This window comes from Panthera pardus, unplaced genomic scaffold, assembly GCF_024362965.1.
Source record: "Panthera pardus isolate Hobbes unplaced genomic scaffold, ASM2436296v1 HiC_scaffold_2, whole genome shotgun sequence".
Taxonomy (NCBI): Eukaryota; Metazoa; Chordata; class Mammalia; order Carnivora; family Felidae; genus Panthera; species Panthera pardus.
The window spans coordinates 70,525,485-70,552,273 of record NW_026526765.1 but is presented as its reverse complement, the minus strand read 5'-3'; the positions used below and the strand labels follow the sequence as shown (position 1 = coordinate 70,552,273).

At 40.0% G+C, this 26,789-nt stretch overlaps 1 protein-coding gene across 3 annotated transcripts in view; it reads right to left on the bottom strand.

The window, feature by feature from the left end:
* FBXL17 (F-box and leucine rich repeat protein 17) overlaps window positions 1-17,151 on the bottom strand; it is a 495,428-nt gene extending 478,277 nt beyond the window's left edge. For all 3 annotated transcript variants that reach the window (XM_019450532.2, XM_019450533.2, XM_019450534.2), the window contains exon 1: window positions 16,171-17,151. In XM_019450532.2, the coding sequence (XP_019306077.2) occupies window positions 16,171-17,151 (981 nt within the window). The remainder of the gene's footprint in view (window positions 1-16,170) is intronic.
* Window positions 17,152-26,789: the final 9,638 nt, after the last annotated feature.

The window sequence follows — 26,789 nt, the reverse complement described above, 5'->3', positions numbered from 1 at the left end:
TCTCTCAAAAATAAAAAAATAAAAAATATGTAAAATAATAATTATAAATCTATGTTGCTGGGCACAAAACACATAAAAATATATGACAGGAAGTACATAAATATAGAAACAAAGTTTTTATATATCATTGAAACCATGGTATTTATATTTGTAGGTTAAGTGTCTAACAATAAGGGTTTTTTTTCAAATTTATATTTAAATTCTAGTCAGTTAACATACAGTGTAATATGGTTTCAGAAATAGAATTTAATGATTCATCACTTACATATGATACCCAGTGCTCAATACAAGAGCCCTCCTTAACGCCCATCACCCATTTAGTCCATCCCCCACCAAGTTCCATCAACCCTCAGTTTGTTCTCTATAGTTAACAGTCTTTTATTGTTTCTCTCTCTCTTCTCCCCCTTCTCGTAAGTTCATGTTTGTTTGTTAAATTCCACATGAGTGAAATCCTATGATATTTGTCTTCCTTTGACTTATTTCACTTAGCATAATATACTCCAGCTCCATACATTGTTGCAAATGGCAAGATTTCATTCTTTTTGATGGCTGAGTAATAATCCATTGTGTATATATACCACATCTTCTTTATCCATTCATCAGTCAGTGAACATTTGGGCTCTTTCCATAGTTTGGTGACAGTAAGATTTTTTTATTGTAGTGGGTCTAACATTAAGCTTTTGATCGCCATGATATCCATTTCAAAAAACATTTATCTTGAATAAACATATTGCCAGCTGTATGACACAGCTACTAGAAAAACCACCACATAAGCAATGAGGCTGCCCCATCTGTGAAGTTCTGTCAGAAAACTCCAGGTAACCTAAATAACTGACTACATGAGTGACCCTATTTTCTCCTTCCTCAGGCCCTAATTCCTGCCTTTCTGCTTTAAATTAGCCAATAGAGTGAATGAGAAAAACCCTAGACACTCCATAACTGGACCCTAATAAAGGCTGAGCCCCAAGTCTGCTTTCTCTTTCTCTCTGCTCTCAACCTGGCTAGATGGCCCTTGGCATGTTATATATATCATAATAAGAACCCACAGAGCTGGCCCAGCAATAAACGGTGGCCCTGGTTGGTGAAATGTCTGTGGAGTATGCCTTGAGTAATGTGTGCCTGAGTGAACACTGCAGGCATTTCTGACATAATGTACTACCATAGACAGGCTCAAGACCAACAAAACAGTATTAATTCAAACTAGGTTGTTATAAATTATGATGCTTATATCCACCAGAGCAAATATTAAGGAACTAACTAAATATACATACATAGAAGAAAAGAGAAGGGAATCAAAATAGTACACTTAAAATATTTCATAAAAAGGGCAATGGAGGAATTGATGAACAAAAAGTATAAGACAGAAAACAAGAAAAATGCAGAAATATTTCCTTATCAGTAATTACATCAAATATAAATACATTAAACTCTCCAATTCAGAAACAGAGAATGAAAGAATGGAACATAAAGATGATCAAGGGGTGCCCAGGTGGCTAAGTTGGTTGAACATCCGACTTCAACTCAGGTCATGATCTCACCATTCATGGGTTTGAGTCCCATGTTGGCCCCAAGTTGGGCTCTGTGCTAACAGCTCAAAGCCTGGACCTGCTTCAGATTCTGTGTCTTATTCTCTCTGCCCCTCCCCTGTTTCCCTGTGTTTCTATCTCAAAAATAAATATTAAAATATTAAAGAATAATAATAACAATAAAGATGATAAAATTACATACTGTCTATAAGAGACTGACTTTACACCCCAGGACATAAATGGATTAAAAAGATGGAAAAACGTATTCTATTCAAATAGTAACCAAAAGAGAACTGCAGTGTCCCCATTAATGTCAGACAAAATAGACTTTAAGACAAAAATTGTTACGAGACCAAAAAAATTTACAGAATGATAAAAGGTTAATCCACTAAAACGATATAACAATTAAATATGAACATGTAACAGAAGTCCAAACTAGATCAACCAAAAACTGATTGAAGAGTTGAAGGGAAAAATAAATAGTTCTACAAGAGAAACACCAAACCCCCATTTTAATAACAGATAAAACAACCAGACACAAGATAAATGAGGAAACTGAAAATGTTAACGCTTAAACCAACTAGGCCTAACAGATATTTATACAGCACTCCACCCAACAACAGCAGACTACACTTTCTTCTCAAGTGCACATAGATAAGCCATATGTTAGCCACAAATCAAATCTCAATAAATTTTAAAAGACTGAAATCACACAAAATATCTTTTCTGACCACAATGGAATGACATTAGAAATTAGTAACAAAAGGAAATATAGAAATATGTGGAAATTAAACAGCACATTTGAAAACAATCCAAAAAAAATCACACGGAAAAGCAAAAAGTACTTTAAGATCAATGAAAACAAAAACACAGTATCCCAAAATTTATTTTTTCTTAGATTTTTTTAATGTTTACTTATTTTGAGAGACACAGAGAGCATATAGGGGAAAGGCAGAGAAAGAGAAAGAGAGAGAATCCAAGCAGGCTCCACACTCGACATGGGACTCGATCTCACGAACTACAAGATCACAACGTCAGCCGGAATCAAGAGTTGGACACTTACCCTAATGAGCTACTCAGGCACCCCTAAAGATTTTACTTTTAAGTAATCTCTCCCACCCAACATAGGACTGGAACTTACAACCCTGAGATGAAGAGGTTCATGCTCTACTGACTGAGCCAGCCAGGTGCTCCCAACATCCCACAATTTATGGAATATAACTGTAAATAACTGTATTAAAAAGAATAAAGATCTCAAACGAATAACCTACCTAACCTTCCACCTTACAGAACTACAAAAGGAGAAGAAAACTAAATATAGGCCAAGGAGAAGGAAGAAAATAAAAATCAGAGCAAATGTAAATGAAATATAGACTAGAAAAACAATAGAAACAAAGAAAACATAAGTCCATTCTTTGGAAAGATCAACAAAATTAACAAGCCTTCAGCAGATTAAAAAGAGAGAACACTCAAATTACTAAAATATGAATGAAAATAGAGATATCGGGGTACCTGGGTGGCTCAGTCAGTTAAGCATCTGGCTTGGGCTCAAGTCATGATCTCGAGGTTCTTGAGTTCGAGCCCTGCATTAGACTGTCTGATATCAGCATGGAACCCACTTCAGATTCTCTGTCCCTCTCTCTCTTTGCCCCTCCCCTACTAATGCATGCACACTCTCTCGCTCTCTCTCAAAAATAACCATTAAAAAAAAATAGACATCATTGCCAACCTTACAGAAACAGAATTATAGAATACTATGGCAACTAAACAACCTAGATGAAATGGACAAATTCCTAGAAGCATACAAACTTAAAAAAAAATAATAAAACTGACTCAAGAAGAGAAAATCTGAATAAAAAGTAAAAATACTAAATCAGTAATCAAAAAACTTCCAACAAAGAAATGCCAAGGAACAGAGGGCATAATTAGTGATACATCTGAAGAACAAATACTAATCCTTAAATTCTTCCAAATTGGAGGATGAGGGAACATTTCCTAACTCATTCTATGGAGTCAGATACCAAAGCCAAACAAAGACATCCCGAGAAAACTACAGACCAATGTCTTTTATGAAAACAGATGCAAAAATCTTCAACAAAATATCAGCAAACTTATACCAGTACATATTAAAAGTATTATATACCATGGCCAAGTAGGATTTATCACAGAAATGCAAAAGTGATCCAAAATGTAAAAAATAAATACATTTAATGAACCATATTACTGAAATGAAGGGGGGTTTTCTGTATAAATTTTTATTTTTATTACCTATGAATTCTACCCTCCTCCCCTAGATCAAGAAGGCAGACACAATAGCATTTTTGATGGTTTGCATTCCTTTTTGAATATACAAGTTTCCATTTGTTTCATTGCTTTTCAAACTAAAATACATCTTTTAGAATTTCCTGCAGCTCAAACGAGTTGATGAACATTTTCTCAGGTTTTATTCATGACATAATATCATTGTTTCTTTTTTCCTGAAACAATTGTTGATCGTATATAGAATTCTGGGTTGATAGTTTAGGGGCTTTTTGTGTGTTTTTTTTTTCCCACTCATCACTGTAAAGATGTTGGTCCAATATCCTCTAAAATCCATTATTTTTGAAGCTATGGATCCTTTGAAAATATTGTTCCATTTAGATACAGTGCAATTTTCCTCTCACCGTTTTAGATGTTGAAGGGGTTTTTTTAATGACCATCTCAACAGACAACAGATACACAAAAGCACTTGACAAAATCCAATACCCTTTCTTGATAAAAATACTCATAAAACTATAAATAAAAAGAATCTTCCTTAACTTGATAGATGGCACATCTATTAAAAACCTACAGCTAACATTATACTTAATGATGAAAGATGAAAGGCTTTTCCTGAGATAAAGAACAAGACAAGGCTGTCTGCTGTCTCCATTGTACTAGAGATTCTGGCCTGGGCAACTATGCACGAAAAAGAAATGAAAGGCATCCAGGAAAGGAAGAACTAAGGTGTTCTCTAGTCACAGATATCATGATCTTATATATTACAAAAATCCTAAAGAACACACAAATAATTTAGAGCTAATAAGTATTTCCGCATATTAACAATAACTCAAAAATGAAAACATTTCCATTTATAATACTAAAAAAATAAAATACTTTTTTATAGATTCCATTTCCTTCTATTGAGAGTCACCATTTGTCGGGTCAGTATCATCATATTCTGCTATCACTTGAAAACGTTTCCTTCTATTCTTTTAACATGTTTATAATAGCATTTTGAAGTTTTTATCTTTTAAGTCTAATATTTGAGTCCACTCAGGTATTTTCTATTAACTGCACTCTTTTCTCTCAGTATAGGTCACGTTTTTCTGACTCTTGACATGTCTCCTGGCTTTTTGTTAAAAACAAGACATTTTAGATAACTTATTATCAAAAATATACCAACTCTGGAATTTTTCAGAATTTTTTGAAAGATTTTATGTTTAAAGTAATCTCTACACCCAAAAAGGGACTTGAAATCACAACCCTGAAATCAAGTCATATGTTCTAATGACTGAGCCTGCCAGTCACCCCCAGAATTTTTTAATTTCCCTGGCCTTAAAGAGTGGGATCTATGTCTCCTGCAGTGTCAACATCTCTGCTCAGGTTTTAATACTTACCTATTTTTTTTTCACTATGGCTTCCTAAGGAGGTTACCCTTTATCTGCATAGCTTAGTTTTCAGCTAGTTATCTGGGCAAAGGTATGCTCACACATTTCAAACCTGCTCTTCAATCTGTGTGTGGGATGGGAAGAGCACATTCAAGCCTTGGCCAGTTCTCAAGTTTGCCTTGGCCCCTGCTTTCTGCTAGACACTTTCAGGTGTCCCCAGCACATATGCATTGTTTCACCAGGGATACATGGAGAACTTATCCCTTTATGGTATTCTCAATTCCAAGGTCTGCCTGTTAAAAACCTGGCTGGTCCCCCACGCATCCCAATTAGCACCACAATCTCACACTTGCAAATAATGTGAGTTTTCCCTGTTTCCCATCAAGTTCATCACTTTAAGTTGACAAATACATGTTTTCACTTGCTGCCACAAACCAGCAGGGCCGCTGGTTTCCCAAACTTTCATTCTTGCCACAGGAACTGGGGAGAGGTGGGGCACACAGTAGGGGTCTTCATGCAAGAATGCTGTAGATATCAACCGTTCTTAAAAGCTCTAGCTGTTTTCCTAAAAATAAGTGCTTCTGAATTTTTGCCTGCCAAATTTCCATAGCCCAAATAGTTTCAGACAATTTTACCTAGTTTTACTTTATTTTTGTGGAGAGCAGTCACCAAACTCTTCATGCAGCCATAGCTGGAAGTCCCTCTCTTGTGGATGTTTTTTATGCTCACCTTCCCCATTTTATAAAATGAGAAATAAAGATTCTGGGAAAGTATATCATTTGTTTAAGGTTAAAGGACTTATGTGGTTTTAAAGGGCTAATTTGTCCCTTAACAAGTAGAAGATATGTGGAACATGGTCAGTGGAACCAAAAAGCACCTTGTTTAAAATACATCTGACTTTGGGGGTGCCTGGGTGTTTCAGTCTGTTAAGCATCTGATTCTTTATTTCAGTTCAGGTCATGATCTCACAGTTCCAGTTTGTGAGTTCAAGCCCGGTATCAGGCTCTGTGCTAACCAGTGCAGAGCCTGCCTGGGATCCTCTCTCACTTCCCCTCTCTTTCTTCCTCTCTCTCTCTCTCACTCACTCACTCTACGCTCCCCTGCCCCCCATCGGCCTGCCCACACCCCCACTCCCTGCATGCTCTCTCTCAAAATAAAGTTTACAAAAATAAATATGTCTGAATTTGGTTTGTACCTTCCTTGAACATTAGTTTTCTCTTTTGTAAAAGTGAGATGATTGTTCTAATCCACAGATAATTGACTAAATCTAGGTGGAGCTACATGAGTCTTAGTTATCCAGCTGAAAGGAAATTTAATAAGCAGGTGAAGTGTAGATAAAACCAGTACTAGGAAAGATGGGTATGAGTAAAAAAGTAAAAACACTAAGCTGATGTGCCAACGCATACTTAATAGATCTTTGCATATTGTTTGTGGTAGGCAACCTGCACAATGGTCCCCAATGAGCTCACCTCCTGATATTTACACTTGTGTAATCCTCTCCTTGAGTGTGAGCTGGATTTAATGACTCACTGATAAAGAACAGAGTATGGCAGAAGTGACAGGATGTTACTTCCAAGATGAAGTTAAAAAAATGCTTCCATTTTTGGGTGTTCTAGGATCTGTTGCTCTGGAAGAAGTGGGCTGCCATGTTGCTATTATCTCTATGGAGAAGCCACAGGGCATGGCAAGGAAATTAACCATCTAGCCAACAGCCAATGCGGACCTGAGGCCTGCCAAGCATTTCACAAATAAGCTTGGACAGGAATTCTGGAGCCCCAGTTGAGCAGATCCAGCCAACACCTTGATTACAGCCTCATAAGAGACCCTTGACCAAAGGGACCCATCTCAGTCTCACAGGGATTATTATCCCACAGAAAATATGAAATAATAAATGTTTGTGGTTTTAAACTGCTAAGCAGTGGGATAATTTGTTACATAAAAATAGATAATTAAAATAAAAATTTTCCTGTTCTTGTCATTAAAATGCTCTCTCTCCCATATCTTAACTCCTCAAAAAGTAACTACCTCTCTCCCAAATTATCTTAACTCATTTAACCAACATTTGTGTGTATGTACCCAGGTTTCTGCTGGAGACATTAAGACATGAGATGCATTCATTGGCTTTAAGATTATATAGTCAAAGGCATTTCCAAATTATCTTTGGATAATTTAAGACTTAAAAGAAAGAGTATTTCAAAGGTTGTTTTTAAAAAATTTTTTAATGTTTATTTATTTTTGACACAGAGAGAGAGAGAGAGAGAGAGAGAGAGAGAGACACAGCATGAGTGGGGGAGGAGCAGAGAGATAGACCCAGAATCCGAAGCAGGCTCCAGGCTCTCAGCTGTCAGCACAGAGCCCAACGCGGAGCCCGAACTCACAGAGTGAGAGATCATGACCTGAGCCGAAGTCGGACACTCAACCGACTGAGCCACCCAGGTGCCCCCGAAGGTTGCTTTGAATAAAGAGACCACAGGTCAGTAAAGGACTAACCAGAAACAACATTTTTGTTGAATAAAGGAAAGTACAAAGGGAAAAAATAACATTGGAAAAAAAACTTGGATGTTACTTGCAACAAGCCAGGAAATTGCTTACTTTACCACAGGCCTGTTAGCAATAACTTGAACATAACAGAAATCCAAACTAAGGAGGTGTAGGTATTCTAAGGATGTAGAAGATCCAGGGATCCATCATCTTGTACCTTGTTGCTCTTCCCTCACTGCCCTCATCTACAGAGTGGAAAATGGCTTACTCTTATAATCCAGGTGGTCTAGCCCTGAAAAACGGAAGAAGCAAAGGACAAACAGCTACTTTTATGGTATGACTAAGAATACCGTAAAAGTGGACAATACTTCCACTTACATCTTATCACCTAACATTTAATCTCATAGCTACACCTATGTAGAAGAAAGGCTGAGAAACAGTTTCTAATTAGGTGATTATGTGCCAAGCTAGAACATGGTAGATTCCGTTACTAAAAAGAATACGAGGGAATGGCTACTAGAAAATAGCAGTGACTTCTAAACAGGACCTGGGTTGAAAACAATATTCTTGATCTTTAGTGGTGAATCCGGAAAACACAACTAAAATATGAATTACCAGGGGCGCCTGGGTGGCTCAGTCGGTTGAGCGTCCGACTTGGCTCAGGTCATGATCTCGCGGTCCGTGAGTTGGAGCCCCGCATCGGGCTCTGTGCTGACGGCTCGGAGCCTGGAGCCTGTTTCAGATTCTGTGTCTCCTTCTGTCTCTGACCCTCCCCCATTCATGCTCTGTCTCTCTCTGTCCCAAAAATAAACAAACTTTAAAAAAAAATTTTTTTTAAATATGAATTACCAGAAAAGGTACAAGTCATATTACAGATATAATCTGAACTAATCACCACGAGGTGATAGCCAAATATTTCTAATCTTTAAAAGATTCTATTTTTAGGGGCACCTGTGTGGCTTAGTTGGTTAAGCATCTGACTTCAGCTCAGGTCATGATCTCCCAGTTGGTGAGTTTGAGCCCTGGGTGAGGCTCTGTGCTGACAGCTCAGAGTCTGGAGCCAGCTTCAGATTTTGTGTCTCCCTCTCTCTTTCTGCCCCTCCTTCTCCCCCTCCCCCCCTAAAATAAATAAACATTAAAATTTTAAAAAAAGAAAAAAGATCCTGTTTTTAAGCAGGGCATCAGTATAAGATTTCAAAGACTTCACACTGAAGAAACTTTGAGAGAATGCACTGTTGCTTAGCACTTGGGTCATACCTATCCCACAGAACCTTAGAGTACTTGAAAATCAACCAACCAACACTTATACTTGGCCATTTTATTTCTTGATAAAGAGGTCTTATCTGCTATCAAATATGACTGCAAAAGTTTATGACTAGGCAGGTGGCATGCAAGTTATAGAAATACTTGAAAAGACTGGGGCGCCTGGGTAGCTCAGTCAATTAAGCATCCGACTTCGGCTTAGGTCATGATCTTGTGGTTTGTGAGTTCAAGGCCTGTATCAGGCTCTGTGCTGACAGCTCAGAGTCTGGACCCTGCTTCAGATTCTGTGTCTCCCTCTCTCTCTGCCTTTGCCCCCCACTCATGCTCTGTCTCTCTCTCTCCCTCTCAAAAATAAACATTTTTAAAAAAATTTTTAAATACTTGAAAAGAAGTAAATCTGTGCAGCTATTTTATACGGGCTCCTTTTGTGGCAGGGACTATGCTAGGTGTCGTGAGAGAGACAGCGATATTAAAGATACAAGACAATATTCTTGACTACATAGTGTATGATGCTATTTACATGAAATTTCTAGAAAAGGGAAACTATATAGGCAGAAAGCAGATCAGTGGTTGCCTGAGCTCCCTAGCTGCTCATACCCCTTATGAGCAAAAATTTACCGCAAAGCAGCATAAGGGAACTATTTGAGGTGTTATAAAACTCAATTATAATGATGGTTGTACAACTCTACATACTTCCTAAACTCAAAGTGTATACTTAAATTGGGTAAATTAAATATCAATAGAGCTGTTTTTTTTAACAGTCCATGAGCTCTGTATTTCTATCATTCCATCATTTTTCTTCCCAGAACCTTTGATTCCTATTGAGAAAACATACACACATACACACAACAATCACATGTTATAGTCAGAAACAAAGCAGGTAATATTCTAAAGATTCAGATAGATTCCCTCTTTGTAATCTTCTCAACATGAACTATTTCAACCATATTCAACTTTTCTGGTCTTTTCCATTTTTTTTGCCATGTGTATCATACCTTGCCTCTTAAATGTTCTACTTGCATTACCTGCCAAAAGCTCGAAAGCAACATTTATTAAGCAGTCTCTTGAATAAAGCACCATTTAGAAAAACAGAGGCACAAAACCTATTTCTGGCACTTTTCTAACTACATAGCCACACAGAAGTCACAGACTCGAAAACTATTTTCTAATCTATAATTTAAAATAATTTCTCACAATTTAGCGATTAAAATTTAAGGCACAGCAAACTTACAAAATCCCAACTATTACTACAGAGTGCTACTCTATAGCAAAGTATTATGAAATTTACACAAGAATGAGTTATATTCTAAAGTCAGTCACAGAATTCAATAAAATACAAAACTTTTAAGTATTTTGGAAGGAAATACTATGAAATGATGTGTCCTTCTGACACATATCTATTATCCTTTGAGCTCTTCATTGTGTTCTAGCACAAAATGTTCTAGGCTCATCTTGTACATTCTTCGTATCAGCTCTGTAATCAGCCATTTCTCCAAGAGCACAGATTCCTTCTAGTAGAGAATGGTTTTTAGAAGCTAAGATATGGATGCTAAGTGCATACATCATTACTGGGTATTGCTGCTCTAAGGCCCTCTCATATGGACAGAACTAGAGAATTTACATATAAATGTATGCATGTAACCATCACTCAACACTATTCTAGCTTCTTTCTCCACGTAGATGCACTTAGCACACCACTTGACTCCAAACTGGCCAAGACTTGGGCAAGACTCTGGACAAGCATAAAATAAGATATTTAGACAAAATTAAACAATTTTTAGGAAATTATTATGCTAAATTAAATACTTCCAAATATGCCTTCACTTACCTTCTCATATTCCCTATCATTTATAGGACTTGGTATTCCAGGGTTAGCAGAAAAATTTGGCTCAGGGTTATCATCTTAACAGCTACTCATCACAAGGCACCAAAATTTATAGACTTCTCAAGATAAGAAGAAAACAAATCTCACCTTTTATGCCTGATTAAGTTAATCAAGATTATCTGGCATTCTTCAGCAAAGAAAAATCTTGAACCTGACTTCCTCACGACATTCCATTTCAGAGCTGACTAAAATCATCCAAACTGCAGAGACATACCTTCTAGAGGTAATCTGGTACTGAAGGCTTAAATCAAGCATTCATGAAATGTTACATATTAATTTAGTTTCTCTTACTCACTAGTAATCTACATTCAAAGCTTTAAAAAGTGATATTACTTCTTTTGTTTGACTCCCATTTCCATTGTTTTCATCCTTATTTTCATATCTGGAAAAAAATAGCAAGTACATAAGCCTTCCCCCAAAGCACATTTCTCTTATAAAATTCTTCCTCGATCACTAAAGCAACCTGTTGGTAATAAAGCTGTAAAAGCAAAGATTTAATACCTAATGACACATTATCAGGGGCGCGTACATGGTGAGGCAGTTTTCTAATGGTGGTAATAGACTTTGGATCTCTCACCTCATTTCCTTTGTAAAGAAACAGGTCTGCTGACAGCAAAATATCTAAATATAAAGCACACAAAGTCTCTAAGCCTTAATATAGATCTCAAAATACGCAGTCACTCAAATAGTAACTACTTGAAGAAAAGTATTTCACAGCTATCATTTGGTAAAACTGTTGCATAGTGGTTCCACAATATAAAAATCTAATTGTTGGGGGTGCCTAGCTGACTCAGTCCATCTGACTCTTGATCTCCAAGCATCTGACTCTTGATCTCAAAGTCCTGAGTTCAAGCCCCACATTGGGTGTGGAGCCTATTTGAAAAACAAACAAACAAACAAACAAAAAAACATAACTGTGATATCAGAAGGCAGAACTGCTTTAAGTTCTGAAGGCAATAGGTACCAGAGACTGAAGCTACCTTATTTGATTCAAAGCAATCCATCAACCAGTCAAATATCAACTATAACAGGCATAAGTACTAACAAAAAGCTATTCCCACAGTTGACCTTTCAAGAGTCATTCCCTACTTCTCAAATTGCTTATATTTACAGGCCACAATTCAACCCTACAGACCCAATTATAAAATTAGCCTCTGACTCATAAGAGCTTACAGTCTTCTGGTGTAAGCTCCTCCCTGCCATCCCCAATTCAGGAATCTCTTTCATAAAAATCTCTGAAAGAAGATTACTCAGACCCTCTTTCACAATATACTGAAAATATCTCTAGACCTGGACACAGTGAGAGGGGTTCCAGCCCAGTGTCTGCCTTTCATTATCTAAAATGTCTTGGGGAAGCCATTTCACTTCTCCATGCCTGTTTTTACATGCAGAAGTGGGGAGTAACCAGATGATCTCAAAGACCCCTTTCTGTTCTGAAATTACGTAATTATGATTTTCGGTGAGGCTCACTATTTCAGGACATTTTCACACAGTTCTTATTGTTAGAAAGGACTTTTTAATTCCAAATATATACATTCTTCAATCCTAAAATTTCACTTCTTGAAAGCTACCTTAAAAAAAAAAAAAAGGACTCTATGTGCACAGAAAACATGTATTAACATTTTTTGCAGGGGCAGTAAATTGGAAACATTCAATAGTAGAGAAATACAGTATAACAGTATGGAATACTATGCAGCAGTTAAAAATAATGAAAGGGTACCTGGCTGGCTCAGTCAATGGAGTATAATATGGCTGTTGATCTCAGGGTTTTGAATCTGAGCCTCAGGCTGGGTGTAGAGATTACTTAAACTTTAGGGGCACCTGAGTGGCTCAGTCAGATAAGCATCCGACTCTTGGTTTCCACTCAGGTCAAAATCTCACAGTTTCTAAGTTTGAGCCCAGCATAGGGCTCTGTGCCAATAGCTCAAACACTGCTTGAGATGGTCTCTCCCTCCCCTGCTCATACTCTTTCTCAAAATAAATAAATCTTAAAAAAATAAATAAGTAGGGGCGCCTGGGTGGCGCAGTCGGTTAAGCGTCCGACTTCAGCCAGGTCACAATCTGGCGGTCCGTGAGTTCGAGCCCCGCGTCAGGCTCTGGGCTGATGGCTCGGAGCCTGGAGCCTGTTTCCGATTCTGTGTCTCCCTCTCTCTCTGACCCTCCCCCGTTCATGCTCTGTCTCTCTCTGTCCCAAAAATAAATTAAAAACGTTGAAAAAAAATAAATAAATAAATAAGTAAAATAAACTTTAAAAAAAAAGAAAACAATAAAAGAAATCATATACACTGCTCACTAGGAAAGAAAGACTTCCAAACCATGCTGTTAACAAAAAGAAAAAAAGCAGAGCATGCACAATTCGGTGCCATTTATTAACAACAAAACAAAACAAAACACCTATGAAGGCTTACACAGGTCTTTCTTCAATGATGAAATGTTCTGATCTGTACAGTCCAGTATGGCAATTGTGACTGAGAAACTAAATTTTAAATCTGATTTCATTTTAACTACTTTAAGCTACTGTTCTAGAAGCAGTTCTAGAAGAACAATCTAAACTGGTAAGAGTGGTCAGTTACCTCTGGATAGGAAACTAGATGGGAGGGTAGGGGTGCACCTAAGCAAACTTTTGCCTTACCTGTGTTAATATTTTAAGGCAAGTTACATAAAAATAAAATTTAAAAAGAAAATCTTGTTGATATGGAGCCAAAAATCCGCCCTATGAAACACCATAAAAAAAATTTAGTGTTTCTCTTTTGCTGTTTGCCCGGAGAAACTTTTACCTGGAAACAATCCCTTAAAAACAACCTTTAAATCACATTTCCTTATATTTCTCTCCCAAACTCTCCCTCCTCCACATCCCCTTTACAACTATAGTAACTTCTGGTATAAAGATACAGCAATACAATCATAAAGGCTACTGACCCACTATTAGGGAAGAAGGGCATGCTTTCTAAGAATGTTTCCAATAGAGGTGATGGATTTGTACTTCTCTACCCAACAATTCTTCTTGTACTATAAAACATTGTAACAGCTCCCAAAGTCTTCTTTTCTCCAGGCCAAACACCTCCAGTTCTTACCAGAAATAGAGCCAAAACCTTTTCACCATCACATGGCTTTTATTGAGACTCAAAACAACTCAAGTCAGGACATAAACATTTCTTAGAGACTGCTTAGTGGCATGGCACAGTCACCCACAGTATCAGCCTAGACATCCTGAACACCTGTCCATTCATTTGTGCATAAATATTTACTAAGAGCTACTTCACACCAGCCACTGCACTTAGGGAAGGAGATAGAGCAAGAAACAAAATATATGTTGACAGAGCCTCTGCTCCCAAAAGCCTTATCCCTAAAAGTTGGAATGGATTAGTAAACACTGAAAACCTCTATTTCCAATATTTCAACAGTCCCAACTTCCTTTGTGCCGAATACCACTAAGACCATGAGATCCATACGAAGAATCTTTATTCACGTTTCTATTAACAAGGAAATCTACCCAACATGTCTAAGGCAAATCCAGTAGGTAAAATTCTCAAATATCCCTTAGACCAAGTTCTCAACAGTCCACAAAAAAATATGAAAAAAAATGTTTTTTGTAGATATTCTATTCTAGCAAAATTTATTCTTTACAAATTTTCTTTATTATGAGATCATGTACTTTTTTTTTTTTTTAATTTTTTTTTCAACGTTTTTTATTTATTTTTGGGACAGAGAGAGACAGAGCATGAACGGGGGAGGGGCAAAGAGAGAGGGAGACACAGAATCGGAAACAGGCTCCAGGCTCCGAGCCATCAGCCCAGAGCCTGACGCGGGGCTCGAACTCACAGACCGGGAGATCGTGACCTGGCTGAAGTCGGACGCTTAACCGACTGCGCCACCCAGGCGCCCCCTTTTTTTTTTTTAATTAAAATGTTCTCTACCTCCTGAAATTATGATTTGGGTAGAAAGTACCTGGGTTTTGTTTTGGTTTGCTTTTAAACAGTCTTACTGAGCAAGAAACAAGAGTAATCAAACTTCTATACCAAATATTTGTTGATATTTTGTCATTACTGATTTAAAAGGACTCAAGAAAGTTCGCTCTGCCCTAAAATGCACACCCTGAACACAGAGGAGGCAATTACTCCTCCAACAACTACAACTCCTTAAGAGTTAAATCATTACATTTTGACTCAAGAACAGGTTATGCTTTCCCATTCTTTTGCTGTATCAGTTACAAGAACATTACAGTAAAACAAATCTTAACGCACAGGATTATAAACGTTCAAAAGGTCTAATCAGAAAAGTATATTGGTGGCAGTAACACTGTAACTGAAGACAATTACTTCAGTAACAATAAAAGTCGCCAAATTCTTATCTAGGTTATTTTTGACTAAGTATCTTAAATATCTTAGTCTTAAATATCACCCACAGTGAAAAAGGAGGTTTATATTTATTAAGTTCCAGGAAGGGGCTGGGAAATGAGGAAAAAATAACTTGCTAGCAGTAACTTAAAACTAACTTTGTCACTTAAATTTCTCAACTAGCATTAACAAAAGTGCAAATTTAACTTAGTAGTTGAAAGTGTCCTGTAGTCTCCCAGAGGACACCCACCTCTTCTCCACTCACCCATTCCCCCATGAAAAATACATTTGTCTCTACTTTCTGGCAAACTGTATGCTTCTATATAAGGGTTAAAATGTAGGAATGCAACAAAACATAGAATAAATCACAGGGTTTTCAAGTCCAAAAGGCCTAAATTCCCCCAGATGTGCCCTTACTTTGTGTGTGTGACCTTGGACAAGTCAAGCTCTTCAAGCCTCGCTAGACTCTAAGCTCCACAAAGCAAAGACCACCTCTGCCTGAGTTACTATTTTGCAGTATCAGTGTCTTCGTGTATAAAGTGCGGTTAATATTTCATAGTGTTAATTGGAGGATTAAATGAGGTATGTATATAAAGCTCTGGCATACTGCCTGACCATAGTAAATGTTCAATTAAAGGTCATCGTAACTGACCTCAAGTAGTTAGCTACCGAATCGGAAAGTACGGTTTGAATACTGTCAAAAACTAATATACGAAGTCTTTACCAGTAAATGTAAATTGCTTCAAGCGATAAATATTTCGCAGAACATCTACGAATAATTTCTAAACCACTGGGAATAACAGATGAATCCTGAATTGTTGTAACAAACCCAAACTATTAAAAACCACTGCCGAGACTCCAAGTTTTTCTACTTCAAAAGAGCAGGCCACAAGCATCTTCCCCATTGGCTTTCCGATCTCCCCTTCGGACTTCTCTGGCTATCAGGGAACCCCCTCCTCCACGCTCAGGGGGAGGAGAGAGAAAACCTCCGAGGCGGGGGCCGGAGTTGGGGGAAAGCACGCATCCCTGCGCCACTCGCCCAGACCCACCTTGAGCAGGATGGATGGCGGCAGCTGGTTGATGTCTGGGGTTTCGGGGGGTGGATCCCTGTGACAGTCGCAGGGGTTTTCGGGGGGCTCCTGACAGTCCGCGTCGCCGCATTCACGCTGCTGCTGGGCGGGCGAGGGGGCGGTGCCCCCCGCTCGGACGGCGTCCCCGCCGGCCTCTGTGGGGGTACCTTCGGAAGTGGGAGAGGAGGACGGGGGGCAGAGAGGCTGCGGTGGCTGCTCGGGGCCCTGGCAGCAGCCGGCGTCGGGGGGCCGCGGCGGCGAGGCGCCTCCCCCGGCAGGCCCGCCACCGCCGCCGCCGCCGCCGCAGCCCCCACCGCCGCAGCGGGGCTGCTTACACGGGGTACAGGCGGGGACCCCGGCCCCCTTCCGCTTACACACCATCTCTGGGGGCGTAGGGGGCTCGGCCGGCGGCGGCGGCCCCCGGAAGAGTTGCACGGCAGCGGGCGGCCCCAGGAAGCGCACGGGCCCCACGCTGGCCAAGAAGAGGCTCCGGCCCTGCTGCTCCCAGGCGGCGGCCGCGGCCAGCCCCAGCTCTTTGCAGCAGGAGGCGGGCGACGAGGCCGAGGCGGCGGCGGCGGCGGCGGCAGCGGCAGAGGATAGCAGGAAGCGGCGGGCGGCGGCAGCGCAGTCCTCGGCAGCCAGGGCCGCGTAGCGCCGCGCCAGGTGCTGCGAGGAGGCGGCCGCGGCGTAGGCCCCGTCCCGCGGCGGCGGCGAGAGCGGCGGCTCCTCCTCTGGGCCGGCGGGGGCGGGCGCGCCGGGGCTGTGCACGATGAAGCAGAGCATGCAGGGCCCGCGGAAGAAGCAGTCCCGGCTCCGGGGCGCCGCCGGCTGGGGGGGCGCCTTGGCCGGGGTCCGGCGGGGCAGCCTGAGGAGAGGGCGGCGGCGGCGGCACCAGCTGCAACAGCGAGGCCTCTTCTGGTTCGGGCGGTTACGCGGCTCCTTCGAGAGAAGGTGGCCCATATAGAAGGCCCCGAGGAGGGGGACCGGGACAGGGAAGTAAGGAGGCCCCGAAAGGCGAGCTCCGGCAGCGGGGCAGGCCGCTCTCTGGCTCGGCCTCAGGCCCGCTGCGGGGTCGCCCGCCCTGCGCACACACACGCACACACGGGCACACACGCGACGGTGGGGGGTGGGCGTCAGCTGCGGGCCGCCCGGGCGCCCGACGGGGGCTACATGCTTTGCCCCGGGAAGCCGGGAGAACGATGGGCGCGAGGTTTGGGGACGCGACGGATAGAGCGAGCCTGCCGGCTGGGCGACCAGTCCAAGCCTGGTTCGCCGGCTCAGTCAGTCAGTGCGGCGGCGGGGGGAACGCGAGGTCCCGCTCGGACCATTTTAACTGCGGCTCCGCCGGCGGCGCGCGCGCCCGCGACACTGCTCGGAGCCGCAGGAGCGCGCGGCCCGCTCGAGGAGGGGGCGGAGCTGGCGGCGGCGGCGGCGCGCTCGGGGCGGGCGCGCGGGCGCCCGGCTGCTCACCAGGGACGGCCGCTAGGCAGGGACTGCTGGGAAGAAGCGGAGCGGCTTGCGCGCGGGGTTCTCGGGGAGCGGCGCGCGCCCCTCCCTCCCTTGCCCAAGGCTTCGCGGAGGCCGCTGGGCCCACGCCTCTTTTCTGAGGCGGGAGGAGACGCTTCCGAGCCAGCTGTGTGACATCCGTTTGCTGACGTCTGTAGGTGTAAGTTCAAGAACTGCCATTGGCCGGGAGCCGCTGCGCTCTTCCCCTCACCCCCTCCCCCAGACTCGGATACCGAGACCACTAAGGAGCTGTAAACAGGGTTCCGCCGGAAACCCACTTGGCTCCCTGGTAGCCTCTCCGGTGCAGTACTAGATGCGTGGCCCTTGGGTGGTGTGCCCCTGTGTTCTCACGTGAGTGGCTAATTAGTGGTGCCGCAACCGCTGTGTATTTCACTTGTGTTTATACTTGTTGCTGGTGGCCAACTGCAGAGTTCATAACTTTATTTCAAAGTGAAAGCGTAGATCACGTTACCTTTGCACGCCAAAAAGATACAAAGTTTCCCAACCGAGTGAGTCATCCGGCATCCCAGACTACAAGCTACAGACTACAAGCTACAGAGTGCTACTATCGTCTGCACTCCTGGAGTCCCATCGACCACCCATCGTATACCTTGAAAATGATTGTGCAGTGCCTACTATAGAATAAAGGGTTCTGAACGGACCTTGATGATCCCCAAGAGAAAGAGGGAATAGGCTTTGCAGACAGCCATTTACAAGGTTTGAGTGTAATGGGATCCAAGAAGTAGGACAATGATCAGAGCAGTACCTAGTATTGAGAGAAGGTTAGGTTTCACGAGGGACAAATTCGAAAAGGCTTAAATGATGGGAATGCGTCAGTATAAGGGAGGAGATAAGCCAGCAAGGCCCCTGAGATGGTGGAATGGCAGAGTATCTTAGGAGGAGTATCGTCTTCACTGATTGGGAGGAATAGGGAAAGATACATAAAAAAATGGCTACAGATAGGGAGATATGAAAGTGAGAAAGTTCCTGTCACATAGTCTCTATTTTCCTTTAAGTGGAGCCTGCTTACCTGCTGAAGAGTGGAGGCAAAGTGGCAGGTGTTTTTAAAAGCTGCTAAGGATAACTTGAGAAAACTGAGGAAGCAATTATTTCAAGATTCAAGGCCAATCAGTGTAGAGACCATTGTCTGAGTCTGTGTGACTCCCACCCCTGTGGCCAACCTCCCCCAGCCTTTGCTCAAACATACCATCCAACCTTTGCTAATAACGGCTTCTTTGTCAAGAATGACTTTTATTTTAGACCTTCCAGCACTCCGGGATCTCCATTTCTGAGCTTGATCACAGCCAGGTAGAATCCCTGGGAACCTAGAGGCAAATACTTGTTGGAGGGTTTTTACGTATCACTCACTATCAGAAGGCACTGCCCAAACTACGTTTCTGCAGATGTTATACACACAGCTTTCATCCCTCTGGGACTGTATAGGAATCTTCTCTGGCTCCAAAGGTCCAATACTGAGGAGGAGAATTAAGAGGTGACAGGGGTTGCCTGAGGCCTTGTAACAACAGGTCCTTTGTGATCTCTACCAAGCTGCACTCTGAACAAAAGTTGATGTTCTAAATCTTCTTATTACTTAATGTCAAGATTATGGACCCATTAGTTTCCTATTAATTAAACATGCACTATGACATAACAATTCCACTCCCGTATTTACTCAAATATAAAAGCCTATATGCACAAAAAGACCTGCACAAAAATATTCATAGCAGTTTTATTCATGATCAGCAAAATCTGTAAACAACCCAGATGTCCATCAGTAGAGAATGGATAAATAAGCTGGTACACTAATTTGATGGAATATTACTCAGTAATTAAAAAGAAAGAAAAAAAAACAAAAAAAACATGGATAAATGTCCCAAACTTAGGCTAAATCAGATTCTTGAGTTGGGGCCCTCAAATCGCTACCTGATTTTAACAAGCTCCCCACGTGATCAATACCCAGCTTGACACCATGCAGATCTATCAGAACTGCACATATAATCTAACTCCAACTTCTTAGCTTTCAGAATATGAGGCAAGTGACTGAAATTGTTGAAAGGGTTTCTGAAATTCATGGAACTAATTCTTCCAATTCCAGAGGCATTCAACCACAAACAGGTGGCTGTTTTTCTCTTTACCACAGCATGTAGCAATCTTGTGTATTTTAGTAATGATTAAGTAAGCTACTGCTGTGGTCATCAGAGCTGTGATGAGTTTTAGAACTAAGTATCCTAAATAATAACACTGATAAATATTCAGGAAACAGTTATGAGTAAGAGTTGTAAGTAGCAACTTAGAAACAAGTATAACACTTGATGGTTTTGTTAGAAAAATAAAAGCAGCTTCTGAACAACCAGAAGCTGGCTTGGAACTCTTAGCTAGGCCTTGGTGTCTCTGGCATTCTCAGCTAGGTCTGAGTGTTCTGTTGAACGTAAACAATCTTACAAAACATCAATATCAGTCATGGCCACTCTGTAACCATAATAGACAGGCCCAATATAAGACCCCTCCTGGATGGCTCAATTGGTTAAGCATCTGACTTTGACTTAGGTCATGATCTTACAGTTTGTGAGTTCAAGCCCCATGTCAGGCTCTATGATGACCTCTCTAAAACTAAAAATAAATTAAAAAACAAAAAAAAAAGACTCCTCTATAATTCTGTCTAAACAAAGCAAATACAAGAACATTTTTCAAACCACAAAAATGACCAAGCATTTCTGGTTAATATAAATGACCTGTTTCTTGACCTATTACAACCTAACCTTGCTCTATTCTTCCTACTAGAAAACAGTTATTAAAATATTCCATCATAGAATTACCTCTGCTTCCTGATAGCAGCCAATCCAGAGGAAAGCCTTGAACCTTTCTAGAATCACCTAACACAAGCCCAGTTATAATATATCTTTTACAACACCTTTTTACTGAGATTCTCCACAGTTTCTCTTGTTATACTTTGTCCTTGTGACAAGTCAATAAACCCAACTTGGTTTGACTATGGGTGTATTCCTGCTGACATTGGCTGAGGGTCATTAACATTTGTTATAATCAAAGGTCACCACCCTACCTAAAATTACTCCCTCTTGATGCACACACTCTGAATTTATAGTGCTATATGTCAGTTATATCCCATTAAAACTGAATTACTCCCTCCTTTAATCTTTTCTTTTACCCTAATTCTATTTTCTTTACATTCAATATCACATGTTTGACTTTTTTTTTCTTTTTTTACTTTCAGTCCCTTCCACTAGAATGTAAACTCCATGAGGACAGGAACTTTGTTCAGTTTTTAGGAGCATAATCTGGTAACTGTATAAAAGAAGGGCTAGAGAAGGAAGAGGCTCTTAGCAGGAAGACTAGTTAAGACTGTTCAAAAGATCAATGGAGAGAACTTAAAAGCATGAATTAAGGCAATCATTGTGGGGAGAATGAAGTAGGGGTAGGACTGAAAATTATTTCTTATGTGGAGTTTTCAGGGTTTTGTAATTTATGAATAAGGTAGAGAAGAGGGGATGATGGATAGGGAGGGAACGAAAAACACCGAAATAGTGACTTGTATATTTAAGTTATTTTATTAATGTGTAAATAATTGTGAAATAGTTCTAGAATATAAAATATTTTCATATTTGAATAAAGCTCTTACCTAGGATAGACATGTGTTATGACATAGAATCACACTGAAAGCCAGTATATAAATTTAAAATGTTGAAAGCACAGCTTTTCATTTAAAGCTTTTTCTTTCTTCTTTGCTGACCAAGAATGTACCTACTTTGAAATTCACATTTGCCTATAAGAAGACACTTATGTATAAAATGCTTTAATGCTTGCATTTGAGTAATGATGGTTGTTGTAAATAGCTACAACATCCTATACCTCCAGGGATACAAGCAGAACACAAATAACATGCTATTGATCCCACTGATTGTGGTATGTTCAACAGATGACCTAAAAGAACACTCTTTAGGAGAACACCTTGTTTTATGCGTGGAAAAAGCATACAGCATCCCAAGCGTTCAATAAATTTAATTCCTTATTAGCCTTCTTTTTGAAATACTCAAAACCAAAGATAATACACAGATCGGCTTTTCAAATACTCAAAGCCAAAGATAATAGAGAAAACAAGCTTTTGGAGAACTCCCAGGAGGACAATCTGTACTCTTCCATAGTTTGTTTCAGACATGATATAAAAGTTCAGCTGCTGCTGGGGCGCCTGGCTGGTGCAGTCAGTAGAGCATACCACTCTTGATCTCAGGGTCATGATTGAAGCCCCATGTTGGGCATAGAGCTTATTTAAAAAAAAAAAAAAAAAAGTTCAGCTGCTGCCTGCACTGTTCTTCCCTCAGCTCATCTCATGACTGATTGATGCTCATCTTCTGGGTCTCAGCCCAGATATCACCTGTCACAAGAGCTCTTCCCTAGTTGCTCTGTCACAGTACATTGTTCATTTCCCTCACAGCAGCTACCGCAGTCTGCAGTTGCAGTGTTTCAGCATTGGTTGACTGTTGCCTGCATCAGAATTAAGCCCTACTCCCAAATTAAGTTTACTCCTGAGTCGCCAGCACCTACAGTTGCTAATCAGTTGATTTTAAAGAGAGAGTGTTTTGAGTAGGTATGGTGTAATCAGGTAAACTCTTTAAAAGTAAGTCTAGAATTCAGAGTCAAGGAGAAGTCAGAGAGATTCAAAGCAGCAACAGACGCTTTACTATTGGCCTTGAAGAACCCAACTCCCATGTTGTGGAGAGGACTATGTGGCCCCGAGGAACTAAGTAGCCCTGGTTGATGGCCAGCAAGAAGGCCAGGCCTCAGTCCTGTAGAATCCTGAATTATGCCAACAAATACGTAAGCTTAGAAGAAGATCCTGAGCTGCAGAAGGAACACAGGCCCACTGACACCTTGATTTCAGCCTTGTAAGAACCTGAGCAGAGAATCCAGTTGGCCCCTTGCCAAAACTTCTGATGTACGTAACTATGAAATAATAAACAAGTGCTGTCTTAAATACTACTTTTGTGATAATTTGTTGTTGTGGGAATAGGAAATGTATTCAGCCAGCAAACATAGTCCTCTGGAAACCAAGACTTAAGATAGTCTACCAGGAGAAAGCAAACAATTCATACCTCTTCAAAGATTCATTCAGGGTCATGAAAGCAACCAACCAGGACTTAATACAGTGAATTCCTTGTTCTCCCACCTTTATATGAATTAAAGCAATAATTGAGGCAAAGCTGGGGCTTTAGTTTTCTTTCTCTCTTTTGCTTAAGAATCACATATTTACCTTCTACTTAAATTAATACACCACAAAGATGTTCTTCCATTTATACTTCCTCAATTCTGTGTCCAGCTACATTCTATATTGTAATTGATATTTTCTCATTTTCTACTGCTAAAACAGGAACTTTAGATAAAAGAATTGAGTTACATGTGTTTCCCTAACAAATTTTATATTTATCCTCTTAAGTTTAAAAGTTCTTTTTATATAATTTTAAAATAGTTACCTACTTGCTCACAATAAACAAAGAAAGGCCAGATAATTAAAATTACTTTTAATTACTCAGAAATGGCAAGCCACAATTCCACATGTTAACAATTTGTAGGCATCAGTACAACAATCAACTGAATGTCAGTGCTCTGGCCTTGTTTGCTTCACTTCCAAGTCTGATTATTTGTCGCAGGTTGCCTCTTCCTAGCCCATTCCCATTCATAACCAGCATCCACAAACTGAAGGGACTAAAAAAAACATTCAAGTTATATGTGTAATGCCTTCCTGGCACAGGTTGAGGACAGAGGAAGGGTGGCAGGAGTGGTGATGTGGGGGTCAAACTCACCTCTCCTCTGATATTCCCATACTGCTGGCTGTATTAATCCCTGGATTGGGGGAAGTTTATGTTGCCTCCTTAGCCAAGTGTTGAGACATTGTTCTTTGTCTCAGGGAATGAATAATATGCCTTGGATATAGAAAGGGATAAAAGTACTTTTTTTTTAAGTAGGTGTTAAACAGAGACCAACACAGGGCTTGAACTCACGATTTTGAGATCAAGACCTGAGCTGAGATCAAGAGTAGGCCACTTAAACAACTGAGCCACTTAGGTGCCCCAGGATGAAAGTATTTTGTTAAGTTTTTTTTCTTCTCTAAAAATAGACAGTTAGGGTCATACCCATGTGTGAAAGCAATGGAAGAAATGACTTGGAAATCTCTTTAACCTTATAAATTACATAAATTCCCTCAACTTTCTGGAAGGACACTTCATCAATACATCACCTTTGTTATATTAAGTAGCATTGGGTTTCACTTCTGTTCTACTTGCTTTTTAATTATATATTACATTTTTAATCATTTTAAATTTAGTTTGTTAGTTTAGTGTCTTTGTCCATTATGCTCACAGTATGTGATAATGCAAATGCATCAGTCCAGTTTGGGGTCCATTATTTTCTACTAACTACATGTTAAGATCCAAGTAGAGGGAATAAAAATTATGTTGTCTATAACGCAGTTGTTAAAGCAAACATAAACATAATCTTTTTTAGATGTGCTTGGTCAGTAACGCTTGCTTTTGAGTCCCCTCTCCTACCCTCATCTGAAAAATGGGTGTGTGTAAAATGTGGATGTCAGGGTCTTTTGTCACCGCCAAGAGAACTGATCCCAAAAGCTTGAGAACCACTTTTAGGAAGCATACTGTCCTTTGTGACTTCTTTTCCTCTCCCCACCACCTTATATATTAATTTCAGTCTTATTTTCTGGAAGAGTGTGTGTGTGTGTGTGTGTGTGTGTGTGTGTGTGTGTGTGTGTGTGTTGGGAAGTCAGGGCTTCTTCCCAGTTCCTATTGTTTTCCCAGTGATTTTCCCTGATATATCAACATATTTTCTCTGTTTTCTTCCATGTTTGTAAAAATTGACAGCCCTAAACATAAATGAATTAGGTCTAGCTTGAATAATTTGAATCTTTATTGGACTGTACATCAAAGGTGTTTCACTGCTGGCCTACTGACAGGTAACAAGTGCAGATAGTGATAGATGCCATTTTTAAGGGCTGTAGACCTAGAGGAACTATTTCTAAAATTAAGATAGCACTTTCCATGTCAATTTTGAAAGGATAATAGTTACTCAGTCACCAACCCTGTACACATTCTTATAAATTAAAAAAGAAGAAGAAGAAGAAAATTTACTTTAGAAGTCTTAGGGCCACCAAAATGTGTTAGGATCTTCACCAAAAAGGTATGCGAAACACATAGCTGGTAGAAAGTGACTAGAATCTATAAAGAATTACAAGAAAGTTTGTTATTTCAGAAGAAACTCTAATTCTAAGGGAAATTAACCCTAAGACCTAGTTTAAATTGTATTGCCTATTTCATGCTGTTTCATCTACTTTCATTAACAACCAGCCTCCCATCACCCCTGAAATGTCTGTCTCATTTCTGACTATGCCTTGCTATTCCAGACTATACCTCAACAATATTGAGATTTGTTTCATAGTCTCTTCTTAGAGATGTAGTTTTGGAGAAGAGTCTATGAAGAAAATTAACAATCCTTTTCAGGCACATTATAGGAAATATTTGCTGAGATCAAGTTGGATAATGATTACTCTGAATGGAAATTTTGAAGAGTGGGTTAATGGAGGAATAATGGTTTCTAAAATAGGGGGGTACCTGGTTGGCTCAGTAATGGGAGCATGTAACTCTTAGTCTCGGGATTATGAGTTTGAATCCCAAATTTTGTAGAGATTACTAAAATAAATAAAAACTTTTAAAAAATTAAATAAAATAAAATATGAGCCTGGGAAGCCATCAGTTTCTGGGAAGCCATCAGTTTTTAGACTACTGGAGGTATATGGGAATGTATATGTGTGAAAGAGCGAGAAAGAGAGAGAAGGCTTCTCCTTGTGTATTATGCTACCATCAAAAATAATTTTCAAGAAATACCAAACAATTTCTAACGTTAACTCAGTCTCTTCATTTTGTAGAGAAACTGATACATATAAGCAAGTAAGAGTTTTCAGGGTTGGAAAAATTCTGCAGCCTTATGACTAGACTGAGATAGGCATTGGGGCTGGGTTTATAATCTCAGCCAAAAGAGAGCAAACTTGAAAGGAGAAAACAAAAAAGACAATAGAGAAATGACTTTAACATTTTGGTGGGGTCTTTCTAATGGCACACAGTCCAGAAACTATCAGTTCCTGTCCCTGAGACATAGACCTCAAAATCATTACAGTAATTTAAATTGAACTCATAATGCGGTATCATCACACACACCTACTACTAGAATGGCTAAAATTAAAAAGATTGATCTAGCAAGTGTTGGCAAAGATGGGGAAAATGTAAAACTTTCATGTACTGATGGTAGAAATACAAAATGGTAGCCACTTTGGAAAACATGCTGCCAGTTTCTTATAAAATTAAACACACAGTTACCATATGATCTAGCAATCTCAGTCCTAGGTATTTACCAAAGAGAAATAAAAATGTATGTTTACACAAAAGCCTATATGCAAATATTTATAGTAGCTTTATTCATAGTTGTTAAAATCTGCACACAACTCATTTTTCCACTGGTGAATGGATACATTGTGTTATATCCACAACAATGGATAAATCTCAAACACATCTTGCTAAGTGAAAGAAGTTAGACTCGAAATGCTACATAGCATACGATTCCATTTATATTACTTTCCCAAAAAGGCAAAACTGTAGGGACAGAAAATAGAGCCATGGTTACTAGAATGGAACTTTGGGGGGAGTTAGCAGTATTCTATAACTTGATTGTGGTGGTGCTTACAGGACTAAAAGCATTTGTCAAAACTCACAGAACTAACCACTAAAAAGGATGAAATTTACACTGCATAAATTATATCTCATTAAACTTAACTTTAAAATGAGGAACATAGGACATTAATTTGTGAGACATCTAACCTAGACTCTTCAAAAATTCAATATTATAAAAACAAAAAGTAGGGTATCTGAACTATATTTAAATAGACTGAAGAAAGAAAAATACCAAATGAAATATATGAACCTAGAATGGATTCTGGTTTAAAATAATGTAACAAAACAACTAAGAAAATTATCTTTGTACATATGGAATATTTGAATATAGACTGGGTTTTAGAT